Source organism: Rousettus aegyptiacus, unplaced genomic scaffold (genome assembly GCF_014176215.1).
Source record: "Rousettus aegyptiacus isolate mRouAeg1 unplaced genomic scaffold, mRouAeg1.p scaffold_m13_p_1, whole genome shotgun sequence".
Classification (NCBI taxonomy): Eukaryota; Metazoa; Chordata; class Mammalia; order Chiroptera; family Pteropodidae; genus Rousettus; species Rousettus aegyptiacus.
Genome location: NW_023416284.1, coordinates 126,854,529 through 126,872,524, shown reverse-complemented (window position 1 = coordinate 126,872,524; position 17,996 = coordinate 126,854,529). Strand labels below are relative to the sequence as shown.

Genomic DNA, 17,996 nt, shown 5'->3' with positions numbered 1-17,996 from the left:
CACACAACAAAAGCTACAATAAACAAGTGATACTATATCAAACTAAAAAGCTCTGCATAGCAAAGGAAATTATCAGGAATGGGGAAAAATATTTGGAAACCATCTATCTAATAAGGGGTTAATATCCAAAATATAGCAAAGAAACAAATAACTTAATTTAAAAATTGGCCAAAGGACCTGAATAGATATTTTCCCAAGAACATACAAGTGACCATAGGTATATGAAAAGGTGTTCAGTATCACTAATCATTAGGAAAATGCAAATCAAAACCACAGTGAGATATCACCCCACACTTGTTAGGATGGCTGTTATCAAAAAGACAAGAGATAAAAAGTGTTGGTGAGGGTGTGGAGGAAAGGGAGTCCTTATATACTGTTGGCAGGAATGTAAATTGGTGTAGCCATTTAGAAAACAGTATGGAGATTTCTCAAAAAAATCAAAAATAGAACTACCTTATGATTCACCAATCCAATTTCTGGATGTATACATATGGATATGAATATGGATATAAGTACAAGAGATCTCTGCACTTCCATGTTCATTGCAGCATTATTCACAATAGCCAAGATACAGAAATAACCTGAATATCCATCAGTGGACAAAAGGATAAGGAAAATGTGCTGTATGTACTCAGTGGAATATTATTCAGACCTAAAAAAGAAAGAAAGCCTTCCATTTGTGAAAGTGATATACATGGAGAGCATTATGCTAAGTGAATAAGCCAGACACAGAAAGACAAATACTATATGATCTCATATAAATGTATAATGTAAAAAAATCAAATTCATAGAAGCAGAAAATAAAATGGCGTTTGCCAAAAGTTGGACGTCGGGGAGGGAGGTGGAAGGCAGAGTGCAGAATGGGGATGTGTTATCCAAAGGGTACAAATGGTAAGCTTTAAGGCGAAAAAATTTTAGAGAGCTAATGTACAGCATTGTGACTATTGTAATAATACTGTATTATATATTTGAAATTTGCTAAGAGAGTAAATCTTAGGTATTCTCACCAAAAAATAAAGCTAGTAACTATGTGAGATGATGACAGTGTTAATTAGTTTGATTATGGTGATCATTTCACAATGTATATGTGTATCAAACTACCACACTGTACATCTTAAATATGTGCAATTTTTATTTCTTAGTTATACCTCAGTAAAGCTGGGGGACGGGGGGAAACAAAACAACATAGGTAAAAGACATTAACTTGCTGATGAGGAAAGCAGTAAAATGATAACACTGGTTCAAAGTACATTTTGAAGAACCAAGTATTATAGACATTTGAAAGAGAATGTTAGAATAAGATGGCTAGATTAGATACAAAACAGGTTAATGTTCGATAGGGCAGTAGAAATCATATCTTGAGGTTATCTTTTCTTCTACACAGAATATTATTTGCATCACTAGTGGACAAGATCTGCAACTTAATATATCATCTCAGAATCAGGATCCTTAATTAACAGTTAAATTACAAATTCTCCTAGATAATTAAATAATCCTTGGGTGGACTTGATAAATAGTGTGTTAGTATGACATCAAAAGTACATGCTATCATCTCTTGATTTTATTTCCGAGTGTTTTTGGTAACAAAATAAACAAAAGATAACCAGTTCTCTAATAAAGTTGCTAACTAGAAATATGAGCATTTTAAATATAGGTGCTTTTCCATTTTTAATATTTTAACCTTTTCCTATGTTGAAATGTTCAACTCCCAAGCTTACAGCTATCAATTTTTTAAATAAAATTGTTTTTTCAACTTCATTTAACTTTATCAAATTTCAGTCAGTAAAGGAAAATTTTGCTCTGAAGATATTATAAAGGCATTCTTCTAGATCCTATGTTTTCATTTGGAGCTTCTCTTTTAAAAAAAATATTTGATTACTGTAATTTGCTAATAATTTATTTTCATCATCCTAGTGTCTTGTACAGTGTATGGTATTATTCTGTTAAGAATCCTTCAAATCCATATTTTTAAATCATACTTTCTCTGTCTTAAAATTCATATGTGACTTTTATAGAACTTATATAATTAAAAATTTTATGTTAATTATAAATTTAAGGGGTTACACAAAAAGTATTTTTAGATTTATATGAATGTATTAACTTTGTAATTCACCCGTTTATATTAGTATGTATTCAAACTTTGTAATTTTTAGAACTTATCAAACATTTAGTGATTTAGTTAGAAATTTAATGAACAGCGAAACTGCAGACCATCTCCTTTTACCTCGTATCTCTAGCATGAAATTGAACATAAATTTTGTCTCTTTTTTACTTTTGACATCAAAAGAATGTCAAATAAAAAGTGTTGACATAAGAAACATCCAAACCTGTATACAATTTTATGAGTTTATTTGAGCCAAACCGATGACATGCCAGGAAGCAAGGTCTCAAATGCTCCAGAGAATGACAGTTTTGCAGTCCTTTTTATACATTCGGAATTAAGAAAGGACCAAGAAGATTACATGAAGGTAGGGGAAAGCAAGGCAGGGAAATATCTAGAACTCTGGAGTACAGGATAGTTACAAGAGTATGTGCTCCCTTGAGGGTGGTTACTGCTTCTGAGGGATCTGAAAAAGAGGATTACTCTGGAATTTCAAAGGTGTGTTAACCTAGATGCACAAGAACAATGGACAGGGCTTCTGTAAAGCAAAGATAAACATTTTGCTAAAGAAATTGTAGGCCTAGAGCTGACTACCCACCATGATCTGCCCAGTTAGGAGTTTATGCTCAATAAGCCTGCGAGGTTACTTTCAGTCACTGATTTATTACAGAGCTCCTTTTTCATTCTTAGAAGTGAGAAAACAGATGATTTCTTATTATAAATGCTTGAAGTGAAATTCCTACCTCTTGAGAAACATAGAATTACTGCTAGTATTTTATTAGAATATACATATTAGAAATTAATTACCAACATGCTTTTGAAGGCTCATCAATGTTATGTGATCATATGACTTTAATAGATTCCACGTGGAATATTAACTACAGTTCAAGCAGTTTTGTGATCCATATTATCATTTTCTCATTAATTAAATCTGGAGGATCTCTATAGGCTGTTTTCATATACATGGAAATATGCAAACACACACACATACACACGCACTCTGAAAGATTTAGAACCTTTGAAATTCACAGTTCAATAATGAAAATTATTGTTTGATTTAAATGTTAGTTATTACTGTTATTAGCTATCATATTTAAGCATTTATATGTTTCAGATATGGGTAAGCATTTAAATATATTAATTTAATCTTCATAATAACCTAAAAGTTTGGCTACATCTCACTGCATAATATAGATTTCCTTGTTAATTTAGTTGTAGTTCTGTTTCCTCAGTAACAATGAATATTTTATTTATTTTTGCATTATAGAAATTTCTCGCAATTTCTATAATGCAAAAAAATCTCTGATTATGTACTACTTGGAAATGAATGGCACTCTACTGCTGTAATCCCTTTTTTTTTTGGTATAGTTTAATTCTTTACAAAAAAATGGCAGTTTTGAGAATATTTAATAACTATTCCCATCATCCTAAAATAGAAACTTTATAGTAGAGGAAAATTTACATAAAAGAAGGAATAAGTAGCAAGTTATGTTTCATCTAGAAAATTAAGATTTTTTGGAGACTAAAATCTGTTTTTCAGAAATGGAAAAATTTTATTAATGTCGATTATCTACCGATATGCCTAATTATCGTACATTTTCCTAGGAAATTTTACTTTTCATGATATCATTGCAGGAATTATCAACATCTTACAGCCGAACAAAACACTAGTCAAAGACAAGGAACAAATATTTTAATCTCGTATACTTTTTTTTTTAAATCTTTTATTTCTCTCTTCTTCTAGTACACATAAATAAGTCGTTTCCTTTCTCACTTACCAAACGTATGAAAGAAGTTGCTCATTCTCTAGCATAGACAATAGCAGGTCTGGAAACTGTTAAATCACATGGCTTTGAGCTCTTTTGCTAGGTCACATTGCACCGTGAAATAGCCATTGACAAGGGCAGGGCTAGAGTCCCACTAGTGCCAGGAGAAGAGAGAAGCCAAGTCTCTCTGGTTTCCAGTTAATATTTTTAGGAAGTGTAACTATGGAGTAACATTTGTATTGGTTCAGGTACTGTTGGTTTGAGGAATTATTGCAAGGACCTTCTGTTTCTTAGAATTTTGGACTTGGCCACCTAACAGGAGAACATACCCTAATCAACATAGGTCAACCAAGTCAATATAGGTCCTTTTTGCCTGCTGTTTATTAGGTATACATTCTAAAATTTCAAAACTATTTCTAATGTCAAGTACTCCATGTGCTATAATTTCCTAATGTTGTTATGAAATATGTAAGATTTGGTTAGGAAGAGGCTTGATTATCTTAGTGTAACTGTAGAGTGCTTTATATAATATTCATTGGGTTTGAAAAATATGCAATTAGATGAATGTGATTATTTTATGTCAAATTTATATTTCTCAGCTTTGTAAATGTCTTCTAGAATTTTTGGTTTACTGAGCTCTCATTTGTATTTTTGTGTATTTTTGTTTTCTTTTTAAATTTTTAAGAAATTTATTAGTTTAAAATAATTCATTTCAAGTATACAGTACATTGGTTAGACATTTATATAGTTTATGAAATGATCCCCCTGATTACTCTGTCTTCCCTCTGGCTCTCTGCATAGCTATTACATTACTACTAACTGCACTCCCTATGCCATGCTTCCCATCCCCGTGACCATCTATCAACTACTAATTTGTACTTCTTTAACCCTTCACTCTTTTCTCCCAGCCTGCAAAGCCCCTCCCTTCTGGCTGTCACCAGATATCATTTGTTTTGCAGGCTTTGAAAAAAATACCTCCCTAATGAGTTCAGATTAAAACTTTATGATTAAAGTAAGTTTCCGGTAACATTCATGAATTCAAATATAAGCTCTGAGGTGTATTATGTGACTGAAAGTAGAAGGATGTCACTGGACACTAAATGTTTAACCTAAAGTCTCAGTATAGTTAAGAATAATCCCTCCTAGGCTTTTTTATTTAGGATGCCAACTGTAATTCAATTCCACTGTTGAACAGTAAGAAAGTAAGAACCTCCCAAGGGAATGCTAACCTCAGAAAGACTGAAAAGTTTTGATGCATAACACGTCACATTTACCTTTAAAATCATTCTCATGTATTATCATGTAATGGTTTTAAATGTTAATATTACATGTTGACTTTAGAAAAGCCGATACTGTGAAACTTATGAAGAAAATGGTTTAGGTTAGGGTTTCTTTTTTCTAGCCCCTAAACCTGCATTAATTTCTTTGACTACGTTTCATATGTTCTACAAACTGTAGCTGCTATGAAACCTCTTTTTTTTCGCTGGCGTTCTGGACTGCAGTAGCAAATCAAATAAAGAAGATCGATAAAGTTCAGTTAACTACAGTTTTTTCAGAATTGACATTTATAGTATAGCAAAATCAAACCAAGTGAAATGGTAAATCTGGTAAAAAATAAATTGAGTTTGTCAAAATTGTTTAGAACTGACTTAAGGTAAGTGTCTTGACCTCCCTTGCCCTCAGTTTTCCCATCTATGAAATGGGAAATTTGGTCTAAAGGATCTTCAAGGTCCCTCCTAGCTCAAAAGTTCCATGATACTAATATGTAATACAGTCATCCCTCAGTATCCCCAAGGCATTGGTTACAGGACCCCAACAGATACCAAAATTCACAGATGTTAAAGTCTCCATATAAAATGAAGAGTATTTGCATGTAATCTATACGTATCCTTCCATATACTTTAAATTATCTTCAGATTACATATGACACATAATACAGTAAATGCTATGTAAATAGTTGTATTGTTTAGCGAATAATGACAAGAAAAGAAGTCTGTACATATTCAGTATAGATGTAACCATTCATCACAGGCCTAACTACACAGTACACGTCAGCAACAACATGACTTTTTTTTTTTTCAATTATAATTTTTGATCCACAGCTGGTTGAATCCATGGATATGGAACCCATAGATACAGAGGGATGACTGTACATTTATTTACAAGTGGCCCAGAAAGTTAGACTTTCGTTAGTGCCTCATCCCACTTGGACATTGGTGTGGTTGAATGTTTCAGCTTTATCTCTTATTTCTTCATATGCTGACACATAATGGACATGGATAGACCTTTTGGGAGAGGGTGAGTAAAGCTTTATTTTAAACTTCTGTTTTGAGAGACTTCCGCATCTTAACAACCATCCTCGTTTTGATCATTTGAAATCTGGTATATCTTTTGTCCTTTCCTTTTCTTCTCTTCTATTTGTTTTCCATCTCTGGTGCAACATAGACTCTTTGGCCGCACTTTCTTCTGTTCCCCCTGAAGCACAGATTTCAGACCCATTTGCACCAGAACCTACCCCTCCTACTACAACTGCTGAAATAGCAACTGCTTCAGCTTCTGCCTCAACTACTACCACTGTTACTGCTGTCACTGCTGAAGTGGATCTCTTTGGAGGTTAGTTAGTCACATCACTCTTCTTTGGTTTTCCTTCCAGGATTGCTAACATTGCCTTAGAATTGAGGTGTTTAAAAACACCTCAATTGTGCATTATATAACAGCACGTTCGAGTGTTTAAGTACTTTTTAAATGTTTATTCACATATATTTATCTTCTCTAAATTTATCACATTTACCTTCACTTAATTTTAGTGGTTTTAGAGCAGAGGTTGCAATGCTTTAGATCCATTTGATTTTCCGTCTCTTAAAAGTTAGGATTTAAATTGCTACTAGAACTCAGTCGCCCCATACATGCTCCCACCCTGCAGTATTTATACAAGAGTGGTACCAGACCTCTCTATCATAGTTAGGTTTGGCTTTTTGGACAAATTCAAACTAGCAAAGAGAAAAATGTTTAGTGAATACGGGAAGGGGAATCCTGGCCTAAGTTATTTCTTAAGATTTAGGACAAAAAACAAATCATCTAAGAGTAGTTCAGATTTGGAAGTCTCTGAAGAGAGTTTAAGGCTACACCCATTTTTACAATTTAAAGCTTATTCTGAGCAAAAGCTGGAATTATCTTTGGCTTGAGGACTTTGAGAGATCATTTGAATCAGCACTTGAACTGGGTTGAAAACAAGTTTAAGGCAGACTTTGAAATGATTGTCCAAAAATATGCTTTCCATGCAAATGTATATTCTGACACAGAGTTGATTTACAGCTGTGGGATTGAGTCATATATCCTAGACTCTGCCAATATAGTATGCCTGGATCTGATGGGCCATCTGAAGCCGGGTGTTTTTTTTTTTTTTTAAATAATATATTCCCATCTGGGCGGTATGAATGTCCAAACCTGGAGACATGCTCATATCAAATGCATACAGTGAGTAATGTTATAGTCATCATAGCTTTGCGTTTCTTCATTACAATATAACATCTTTCCCAGGGCACTTTGATAATATAGTAAGGAAATGGGAGGAAGAAAATGGTGGGGAGGGTGGGAGAGATCTATCTGGCAGGTTCCGACGGAGTTAATATACACTCCTTGGAATATACATTTATACACTGTTACCACTGTGCTACGTGCCATACCATAATCTCTGAGTTTTGCCAACATTGTCTAAGACAAGGAGCACTCAACTAGACACAGCATTGTTGCCACTGTTTCATGCAAGGAATTCGCACTGCCATTCCTACTATAGGAGAAACCTGTTAAAAAAAGGGGGGGGGGGGGTTTGCAGACTCTTGAATAATTTATTATAAAGCATCATCCACTAGAGAAAATTAGTTTTTCAGTTATGCCTTTATAAATTTTGAGACCAAAAAATAAAGTTTTAGCTTAAATTTATAAAATCAACTTTACACCCTCCACCATTATAGGTATTGGATGTGGGTGGTTTTTCATAGGCTTATGTTAGCAGAAAAACTTCAAGAAAAATAGTGACAGAATGGATAACAATTTTGTACTTAAATATTTCTGTAGTCTACGGCCATGCTACCCTGAACAAGCCTGATCCCATCTGATCTCGGAAGCTAAGCAGGGTCGGTCCTGGTCAGTACTTGGATGGGAGACCACCTAGGAAGACCAGGTGCTGTAGGCATAAAAAAAAAAAAAATAAAAAATAAGAGATTGTAAGATGACAAGGTCTTTGCAATCTGTGAGGTCAATCAAGGGTTGCCTCACCTAAAAGAAAATATATATATATATATTTCTCTCTATATATATTTTTATAGCTTTCTCTATATACATTTTTATATATTTCTATATATTTTTATATTTCTATAGCTTTAGCTATTTAGATTTTTGTTTTTCAGTCTATTTTTAAGGGGCCTTATTGTCCCTTATTGCCCCTTTAAGAAATCAATCAAAAGTTGTTTACACAACTTTAAAGCATGCCCTTTTGGGATTTTACATTGCATGTACAGCAGTATTAAGGAGATTTCTTAAGAAATTAAGGAATGTTAATTTCCGAATAATGGCTAATTGTTTAATTTCATGGATATGGAATATTAAAACATTAAAATTTTCTATGTATTTTAATTCTATATTTTCATTACATATTTAAAAAATAGGAAATGTCTCTTTTTTAAAATATTTTAAAATATTCAGATTATGCCCACATAACATTTTGGTCATCTTAATGTAAATTATTAATTTTTTTTTTCAAAAAACTTATATTTACTAAATGTTCTATTTTTAAAGCAAACTGAAGAAATAAAATCTGCTTTCTGGAGTCATACATAATAGGACTGCAAGGCAATGTTATGTTTAAAAGTTTTAATAAAACTTATAGCTATTGATGAAAATAAAAGACAGCGTTCTTAAAAACATCCTGTTTTCTATTTGTGAAAATCTTACTAACAGCTTAGCCCAGGCCCTGGGGCACCCTTTCAGTCCACTGTGCCAATTTGTAAGCAAACCTTCATAAGAATGGTAGTCTGTAAGCACAAAACCAAATGCCTGGAAAACTAAGGAACTTACCTCACAAGCCTGACTTCATTTGTACATGTTGGTTAACAAACCAACCATAGAAGAAAAGGACCTGAAATGATGACTCTTGAGCTGTTGAGAACAATTGAAACCTTTATACTGAGTGCGTGATTTAAAGATGCCTGTATGTCTGGAGAAAAAAGGGAAAGTAGTTCAGTCTCGGGGAAAAGACAGCTATTAGAAATATTTAGAAAGATAATCACATGATAAAAAGTTTAAGATAAAATTCTTCCTAGATTGCTAGAAGGGAAAAAAAAAGACTAGTCTGCAGCAGTCTCAGAGAGACCGGCTTGCTGAGTAAGGCCTGGACTGAGTCCATAATTACAGAAGAGCAGAGAATAGCACTGGTTGAAATTGACAGAATGTAGACATAAACTGCAAATAGGTAACAAGGGCAAGAGAACTGGATTGGAATTAGCTTTAGCTTTCAATCCTGGAAGGATAATGCTGTCATTAATAATGAAAGGAAGCTAGATATTAAAAGAAGTTTTGGTTTTTTAAAGCATCAAAGTTTTATTATTATCCTTCATAGTTCTGGGAGCTGACTGAGCTCAACTGGATGGTTCTCACTCAGCATCCCCTTTGTGGCTAAATTCAGACAATGTCTGGGGCTGGGGTCGTGTACAGTCTTGCTCATTCGTATCTCCATTTCCTGAGCTGGGAAGACTTAAGAGCCAGGGGCTGGAGCAGCTGGACTCCTGTCTTTAAGAGAAGTTTTGATGGGAGTAAATGAGTTAAGTTTATAATATTTAGTTTTAAGTACCGGGAGAAGCATTAAAAAGAGATGTCTTACTGACAGGAAAACAAACGAAGAAAAAAATCACTTCTGAGGCTAGAGCTACAAATATAAGTTACACCTACTTACACATGGCCAGCAGGCCAGCCCACGAATATTTATTTGACCTCTAGCACTGATATAGCTGATGTTTATTTCATCTTACAGAAAGGAAATAGTAGAGTAGAATGTGACACAGTTCATAGCAGTGTGGGGTAGTGGTTAAACACACAAACCTCAGTCAGACAATTTATAGCCAAATCCTGACTCTGCCATTTGCCGACTGTGTGACCTTGATCCAGTCACTTAGACACTCCAAGCTTTCATTCTCTAATCTACAGAGTGGAGATAGTAGAACCTCCATCACAAGATATGTAGGAATTAAGTCTAATAAAAGACATAAAATATTGACACCGTGACTGGCACATAAATAGTATTACCATTTCTACTCTTAGCCTCGTCTCCAGGTTTTATAGGAATAAAGGGAAAGAAAATAGACCTGACTTATGGCAAAATATTTTCATCCCTCCCAACCTCCTCTTAGACTTTTCTTCTGTTATTCTAAGTTCTCTATTTTAGTGTCCTTATCGTGGCATCAAGTGAAGTAGGCCTGCCCTATCCCCTGGTGTATTTTTCATACTCTAGTATTATTATTTGACCTTTCCCCTGAGTGACTTCTACTCAGAACATGTATTCACAAAGTGTAGCTGAAAAAAGCAATCAGATTAAATAAATCTGAAGATATGAATAATTGATCATGCCATTGTTCCTTCTAGAGATATTCGTGATTTTCTAAAGGACCTTTTAAGCCAGCGAGTCTCTAATGTTTGTTGTTGCACTTAACACCGGGACTCAGGAGATTACGAAAGTGTGTTGTTTCATATTAAGATCAGTTTGGTACATGATGGGTTAAACTGAGAAACTAGTGTTTTGGTTGTAGGACTTCCTACAGTCTAATATCCTGTGTAAATCTCAGAGAAAGGAGATGTAAACTGGGTAGCATTTCCTAAGCATAACTGACAAATTTTTTTTAGTGGCCAGAGGAACAGTGTTCTAGGAAACTCTGGCAGATATTATGGAAGGCAGTGTTTTAGGATGAGAAGTCTAGCAGGTAAGTGGCAAGGTTCTAAGTGAATTTTGGCCCCCACTTTCCAGGCATTTTTTCCCAAAGCAAGTCATACTTATGATGGCTTCATTCCTATTGTACTTTGGAGCTATAGAGTCACTTAGAAAATGCCAGGTGTTTTTTTTTTTTTTTTTTTTACAAAATTAACATGATTTGTCGGGAATCATTTGTACACTTCAGCCATTTGTAAATTGGAGTTACATGTATTTTAATGGATTTTCTACCTAAATAGTAATAACATTCTTAAAACACAAAGCTATATTTTAATCTGTTGAAAATAGATCATTTTCCAAATAACTAGAGCAATACAATACGTTAAAAGAATAAGTCGGAATAACACCCTTGTGGTGTCATCCCCTATTTTATTAGCTCTTTGTTTCTTTAAAACAAGCCCTGGTTGTATCTGAAAATGCTTTTCAAGAATAACGATGACTTAACTTTTATGAATACTTAGTAAAACTTTTGTCTAACAGTATAATTTTGCCTGTACTTGACTATAAAAAATTTTTTAAACTAGCATTGTTTGTTTACATTACTGGCATATATTTCATTTTATTGGCATTAAAGAAGACATCCATGTTTGCTAGAAACCGCTAGTCAAAAACATCATAGTAACATAATGAATATGTATTACTTGGACATCAAAGTTTAATGTCTTAAATTACATAATGAAGTTAATTTTGTATTTTGATTTTCACATCCATTAATTTCTAACGATACATAAAACATGCTTCTCAGAGCCCTTATACAATGAGAATCTTGTTACCTTTTGGGTCCTCACAGTATCAACACTGTACCACTTACTTGCATGTAACTAATATGAAGGGGCACAAAGAATTGTTGTTTGGTGACCGCCAGCCGTGCATGGACCATAAAAATGCATTTTAAGAAATTCATGTTGTATAAGGGAGCTTTCTTTGCAATTTAACTTGGTTCTTTTACTATATTTTCTTCTCTTTTTATTCCTTTAATTTCTACTGTTTTAAAAACTGCACCCAAGATGCCTTTGCAGCTTCTCCCGGGGAGGCCCCTGCAACATCCGAAGGGGCCGCCGCACCAGCTACCCCAACCCCTGTAGCAGCAGCACTTGATGCATGTTCAGGAAATGGTGGGTTTAAAAGTCATGAGCCCGTCTGTTGTTATTCTGTCCTTATGTGAAACTCCCGTAGCTAGATGTGGCCATATGTTTTTCTAATTTTAATTTCTTCTGAGTAGAAAGTATCATTCATCATAACTGAATAAATAATGCTGGCACTTAAAACATTAAGACAATGAAGTGCATACTTATCAAAATTGACAATTTCTCAAGATTGACAATTTTTGTCAGTGCAAGTATGCTCTCTTAATGTTTTTATTCTCTAATGCTGTATTGTACTCTTTCGTAACACTGAGTTCAAATATATAAGCATGTTTTAATGAATTTCAAAGCTACCAAATTGCCAGATTAAGGATTTGAAGAATAACAATTTCTGATGGTAGACTACAGACTAATCGTATAGTACTTTGAAATATTTCAGTTTCTCAACTTGAGGTACCTGCTGAGTTTTCTTTTTTCTTTAGAAAAACATCCTAATCCCTGACGCCCTGCTAATAGGATAGTAGTTCAGTCCAAGCAGCCTGATGCTTAACTAGTGTGTAAATAAATATCTGTGTCAGGTGTCTCTTACCCATAGTTATGACGCCTCTCTCTTGTCTCTTTCCTTACCGATGCTGTATGTGTCTCCACTTTCCTTTCCAAAAGACCCCTTTGCCCCGTCTGAAGGTAGTGCAGAGGCTGCACCCGAGCTGGACCTCTTTGCAATGAAGCCACCTGAGACCAGTGTTCCTGTAGTTACCCCTACAGCTAGCACAGCCCCTCCGGTTCCCGCCACTGCTCCTTCTCCTGCTCCTGCCGTTGCAGCTGCCGCTGCTGCCACTACCGCTGCTACCACCGCCACCGCCACCACTGCTACCACCTCCGCCGCCGCCACCACCACCACCGCTCCTCCTGCTCTAGATATCTTTGGTGGTAATTTTTTGTTGTTGTCGTTGTTGAACTCTTTCCGTCCGGTGGATTGAATTCTGGTACTTGAGATATACTGCATCCACAGCTCTTACTGCATGAATACTGTGTAATTAAATGGTTCTCTAGAAACCATTTGCTGCTTATTTCAGAATTCTCCAGAACACTAATTCAGAATTGGAAAGTGATCCTGTTTCGGTCTGGTTCGTCAAGCTGAGTAAAGGCATGTGTGTTCTTGGTCTTAGATTTATTTGAGTCTGCTCCTGAAGTCGCTGCAGCGCCTAAGCCGGATGCTGCTCCTAGCATAGACCTGTTTGGTACAGGTAAAACCAAAGCAACCCTTACGTTAGTTTTTGTAGATGTTTTCGTAATTAAGCAGTTTGTACTCCCCTGTGATAATGCATTTGTTAGATGTTTGACTTTGATTTCAGCTCTCTACTTACTTCTGCTTGGTTTTGGTTTGTTTCACTTTTGGAAGATGCTTTCTCTTCTCCACCACAAGGGGCCTCTCCTGTGCCTGAGAGTTCTCTCACTGCTGACCTCTTATCTGGTGAGTCCTTTTGCCAAAGTCAAGCCTTCAGAGATACCTCGTGGGGGTTATGTGTGGAGAGGCTGATACAAAAACATGTGGGTTTGTCTCGAGTTCTTTTAAATTGAAGATTCACTTTTTAAAATCTTATTCTTTGGTCCATCAACCAACTGATGAGGGTTAATATTTCAAATCTAACATGATGAAACCACAAAAATTTTTTTTTCCACACTAAAACCTCTGACCTCAAGAAGTCATATTTTATTTTCTTCTGCAAAGTGTATATTTTCAAATCCATTTGCTTTTCCTTAACTTTTAAGATTGTCTGCAATCTTACTGCCTGCTGTTAAACATGAAAGCTCAAGAAGCCATTTGTCAAGGCTCATGTGTTCATTTTCCTTTGGGTGACATGCAATTTTCCTGTTGTGTGCTTCACTGCAGTGGATACATTTGCAGCTCCATCTCCTGCAACCACTGCCTCTCCGGCAAAGGCGGATTCTTCGGGTGTGATAGACCTTTTTGGGGGTGCGTATCTCTCCTTCAACACTTATAGAATCTTTTTTCCCTCATAATCATTTTTACATCTTCTATTTCATTACGTATTTTTTGACCACGTGAAGTCATTTTCATCTCTTAATGTAAACCTAAATTTTTAATATCTTTTCCTTTTTTTTTTTTGCCATCATCATCTTCATCCTCACCAGTTCATCATAATTTTCAGTGCATGGCCTAACAACACCAGATCATTGTGTTTTTAACTTTTTGTTCATCATAATGTAGAATCAGCTAATTGGAATTTGCTTCTACTGTTCTTCCTTGCTGATCCTGACCCGTTGGTTAAACCAATGTTTCTAAGTTCTTAAAAGCGATATAAAAATTAACTAGACAATTCAAAATTGAAAACAAATAAGCCAGTCAAAACTGAAAGCATAAGCTCTAGATGTCATGCATTATTCCTTAGGGTTTATTTATGATGAAGTTAATGTTTTAAAATCCTTCCAGAGAATTGGAAGATGTTTCACTGATTTAAATGTATTCTCCTCTTCCTTTATATGTTATTCAAAGATAGGGAAATATACTGAATTAACTCTTAAACTCCTTTGGATGATACATTTAAAGTCTTCTGTTAACAATAAATTTGTAGGAGAAAGTACAGAATCGAAGTGCTTTTTTTCATGAATATCCATAAATGTGTATGCTGTGGGCTACAATACCAGCCTTAACAAGTTAAAACCACATTGTTACATTGAGGCATCATGGTATATGCCATGATGGGTAGAGTACATGCAGGGTGCAAAGATGTCACAGTGTCTGACTTCCAGAGGCTCAGAAATTGTAGCAAATGAACACTGAACCTTGATATATATGTACAAGAGGGCTGTTGCTACTGCTTGAATTAAATTTGTTAAAAAGAAAATTTAAGTTTAATAGAGTTCTAAATGGGAAAATTCTGTTTTATAACCTTTGGGCAAATTTTTTACACCTTGATCCTGTATTGATAGATGACAGGATTTAGTCCAAACATTTTATTCTTAAAAAACAAACAAACAAAAAAAACATTCTTTTGCAAAGGTGTTAATTCTTAAATATTCCAGAACAATTTTTTTTTTTTTGAGAGAGAGAGAGAATAAACTGGTCAGAGTATAATTCAATTCACTCCATCATTTCACATCCACAGGAGACAAGCTCACCATACAAAGTTCCATATCTATGCAATTCTCAACAAAACACTTAAATTTCTTAACTGTACTTACTGTTTACACTCTTTTACTTTTTTTGCTGCATAATGGATAATGGGTAGATGCATTTGGAAGTAGTGCTTCTGAGCCCCAACCTGCACCTCAGGCTGCTTCTAGTTCATCAGCATCGGCAGACCTACTAGCGGGTAATTAATTAAATTAAAATAAAATGATATTTTGTTGAAGTTAAGTTTGGATATACTTTTATAAGTAACATGTAAGTTTTAAGGTGCATGTTTTCTTTCCCTTTTGAGACACGAAATTGGAAAATGAAACGTTATATAATAGAAGGTTGATTATTTCCCAGGATTTTTTGAAATTAATCTTAAAATCCCATTTGTGTGTAAGCCACCCCTGTGGCTCCGTGGATACCCTAATCTGCCTTACATTCAGTTAGCACATTTCTTTTCATTTACTAAAAAAGGGGATATGTTTGTGTTAGCAATTTTTATCTTGTGTTGCCTATACCCATTTTTTTTTTCTTTTTAAGAAATGGGTGGGGAAAGGTAGTATGGTGTTTGACAGTTGTTTGTATAAGATATGAATCACACTAAGAGAAAGTCTTATAAAGATTTCTACCATTGGATTGAAGCTGCCTCCACATATTCAACCTTTTAACAAACTGATCGTTGTTCTATGTGAAAACCTCTACAATGATCCCAGTTCAGCAGGACTATGTTGAGGGAATAGATTGGTACAAGATGCCTAGGACTGTCGCTTATTACCAGGATGGGATAGATAGATTAAAAGGAAACATTCAAAGATGCAAAGACATTAAAAGCTAACTGTCGGTCTTCCTTGGGGACAAAGCAAAGTGGGCTTAATGATAGCGAGACCTAGAAATTATCTTTACAGGCAAAGCACTTGCCAGTTGCAAGACTGCGATAGTGAGTTTCAGGTTCAGATTACCAATCAAACTCACAAGACACTGCTGGTTTACCTCACTCTGACTTAGAAGGGTACATAACACGAAGCACATCAGCAGCATCGCAGAGGCCTCATGTACTCGGATGCAGCTTCCAATATCCCTCCTTAGTCACCACAAGGTATGTATGCATTTGGTTATAAAGTTGGCAGGGGGCTGGTGAGAATTTGGGTTCCATCAGCCCAGGGAAGCCACCATTTACAGTCTCTCAGCTTAAATTCCCTGTTAGCCATGTAACCTTTGATAGGGTATTATTGACTGACTCTCATACTTTAGAGGAATGAACAGTCCTGACACCAGGTATAGCAGGCCAAGGACCGTTCATTCTTGGATTAGTAATGAGTAATGGCCTCATTAAAGGGCCTTCATCAGCCTTCAGAGTTGTAGGCTGTCTGACATGAGTTCAGATCGTTCCTCAAGAGGCTAGAGGAGGTAATCACAGCCCCACCATTGGACTTTCTTTCCATCAATAATTCACACTGGTTATTTAATAATCTTTCCCAGGGGCAATAGCATTCTTTGTGTCTTTCTCATCGTCCCCTATAAATATGACATTTCTATTTCCCAAATCCATTTCATGTCAGTGACTGCCAGCTGTTATTTTCCTGAATGAATGATGAAGATCTGCGGTTCTACTGTGAACTTTAGAAATTACAAATATGGCAAGAGGCAGTGCCCTCAACACAAGCCACAACTGGTTGCTTGGTGAAAACAATACTAGCTTATCTGGCTTTTCTCCTGGCCTACATATTCTTCATAACAGCTTCAAATTGGTCACAAAAACTTTCAAGCTCTTAGTAAACCGATAACCTTAATTAAGATTTTCAAGTGTAGTGATACAATTTTAGTAGGTTGCAGAAATAACATAGTTTTAAATGGCTATTTGGCGAAATGACCTTGTCAGTTTTAAAATGAGATTACTGATTATAAACTTTTGCTCCGAAGTTATAATTAAGGTTGAAAAGGTATACGAAATCAAATGTTCTGGCTTTTTGCAGAATTCTGAGGTATTTCTTTCTCTCTGGGTAGTCTTTCCAAGTAATTGAGGTTACTGGTAGGATGTAGATATTATTTATATCTCAAATAGAATCTGACTGGAAACTTGAGAGTTAAGTTTATAACAAATAAAGGGACATACTTTTTTCACACAGAGAAGAGTAAAGCTGTTAAACTCCTCTCAATATACATCAGCTGAAAACATAGATATTTGAAAGATATGGACAAATTCCTGGATTATTTAAGGAGATTTGGTGTGTTAAAGAATACGCCTAGTTTCTGAGGTTGACTTCAAGCAAGAAAATCATTTTCTTACACAACAGACACAATTCTTAGCTGACTGTGCCATAAATCTATGCTATTGTAGGATTGTGTCACATCCTATCTTTAATTCCAAAGATAGGGAAGAATATAGGCCAGCCTTATGAGGCCCTTTGTAGCTTTGCATCCTCTGTAACCACATAACACAAGTGACTTTAGCAGAACCATAGAAGTCCTTGAACTGATTTAAAATATAAAAATGTTCAGTGTTGAATTAATAACAATTTCACTCAATGGGAAAGTCTACAGAAAGTCTGTGGGGGTGGGAAACAGTCTGAAAGGTATCAGATAAAAGGTTCTCAGGTTATTATTCCTAGAAATATTGACTATCTCAGGTTGATTTTAATAAATGGAATGTGTTAACAACTGATCGTATCACTGAGAATAATTGAAATGATACCATCTTTAATATAATGAATCAAATGCGGGTGTGAGGAGAGTATGTGTGGGAGTGTGTTTATCTACCAGTTGTTTTAAAATTTCACTCTCTTGACCCAAGTGATATGATTTGTTATGTGAACTGTGATTGTCAGTTTTGATATGTCTGTATTAATAAAACTTCATTAAGCGTGTAGGCTGTTTCCTTTTAGAAAGATATATTTGTAAGACTAATTATCTATGATAAAAGACA

At 35.2% G+C, this 17,996-nt stretch overlaps 1 protein-coding gene and 1 non-coding gene across 12 annotated transcripts in view; both read left to right on the top strand.

The window, feature by feature from the left end:
- Positions 1-17,996, top strand: part of SNAP91 (synaptosome associated protein 91) — a 125,253-nt gene that overhangs the window by 78,058 nt on the left and 29,199 nt on the right. For 8 of the 11 annotated variants that reach the window (XM_036219813.1, XM_036219802.1, XM_036219785.1 and 5 more), the window contains 8 exons: positions 6,151-6,165; positions 6,313-6,480; positions 11,854-11,961; positions 12,595-12,861; positions 13,101-13,178; positions 13,334-13,405; positions 13,826-13,909; positions 15,186-15,269. The exons of 1 other annotated variant lie outside the window; for it this stretch is intronic. In XM_036219813.1, the coding sequence (XP_036075706.1) occupies positions 6,151-6,165; positions 6,313-6,480; positions 11,854-11,961; positions 12,595-12,861; positions 13,101-13,178; positions 13,334-13,405; positions 13,826-13,909; positions 15,186-15,269 (876 nt within the window). The remainder of the gene's footprint in view (positions 1-6,150; positions 6,166-6,312; positions 6,481-11,853; positions 11,962-12,594; positions 12,862-13,100; positions 13,179-13,333; positions 13,406-13,825; positions 13,910-15,185; positions 15,270-17,996) is intronic. 2 more of the 11 variants (XM_016118619.2, XM_016118618.2) reach the window with 1 other exon arrangement.
- On the top strand, positions 7,944-8,062 carry LOC118606641. The gene has a single exon (XR_004952566.1). It is a non-coding gene; the product is annotated as a 5S ribosomal RNA (ribosomal RNA).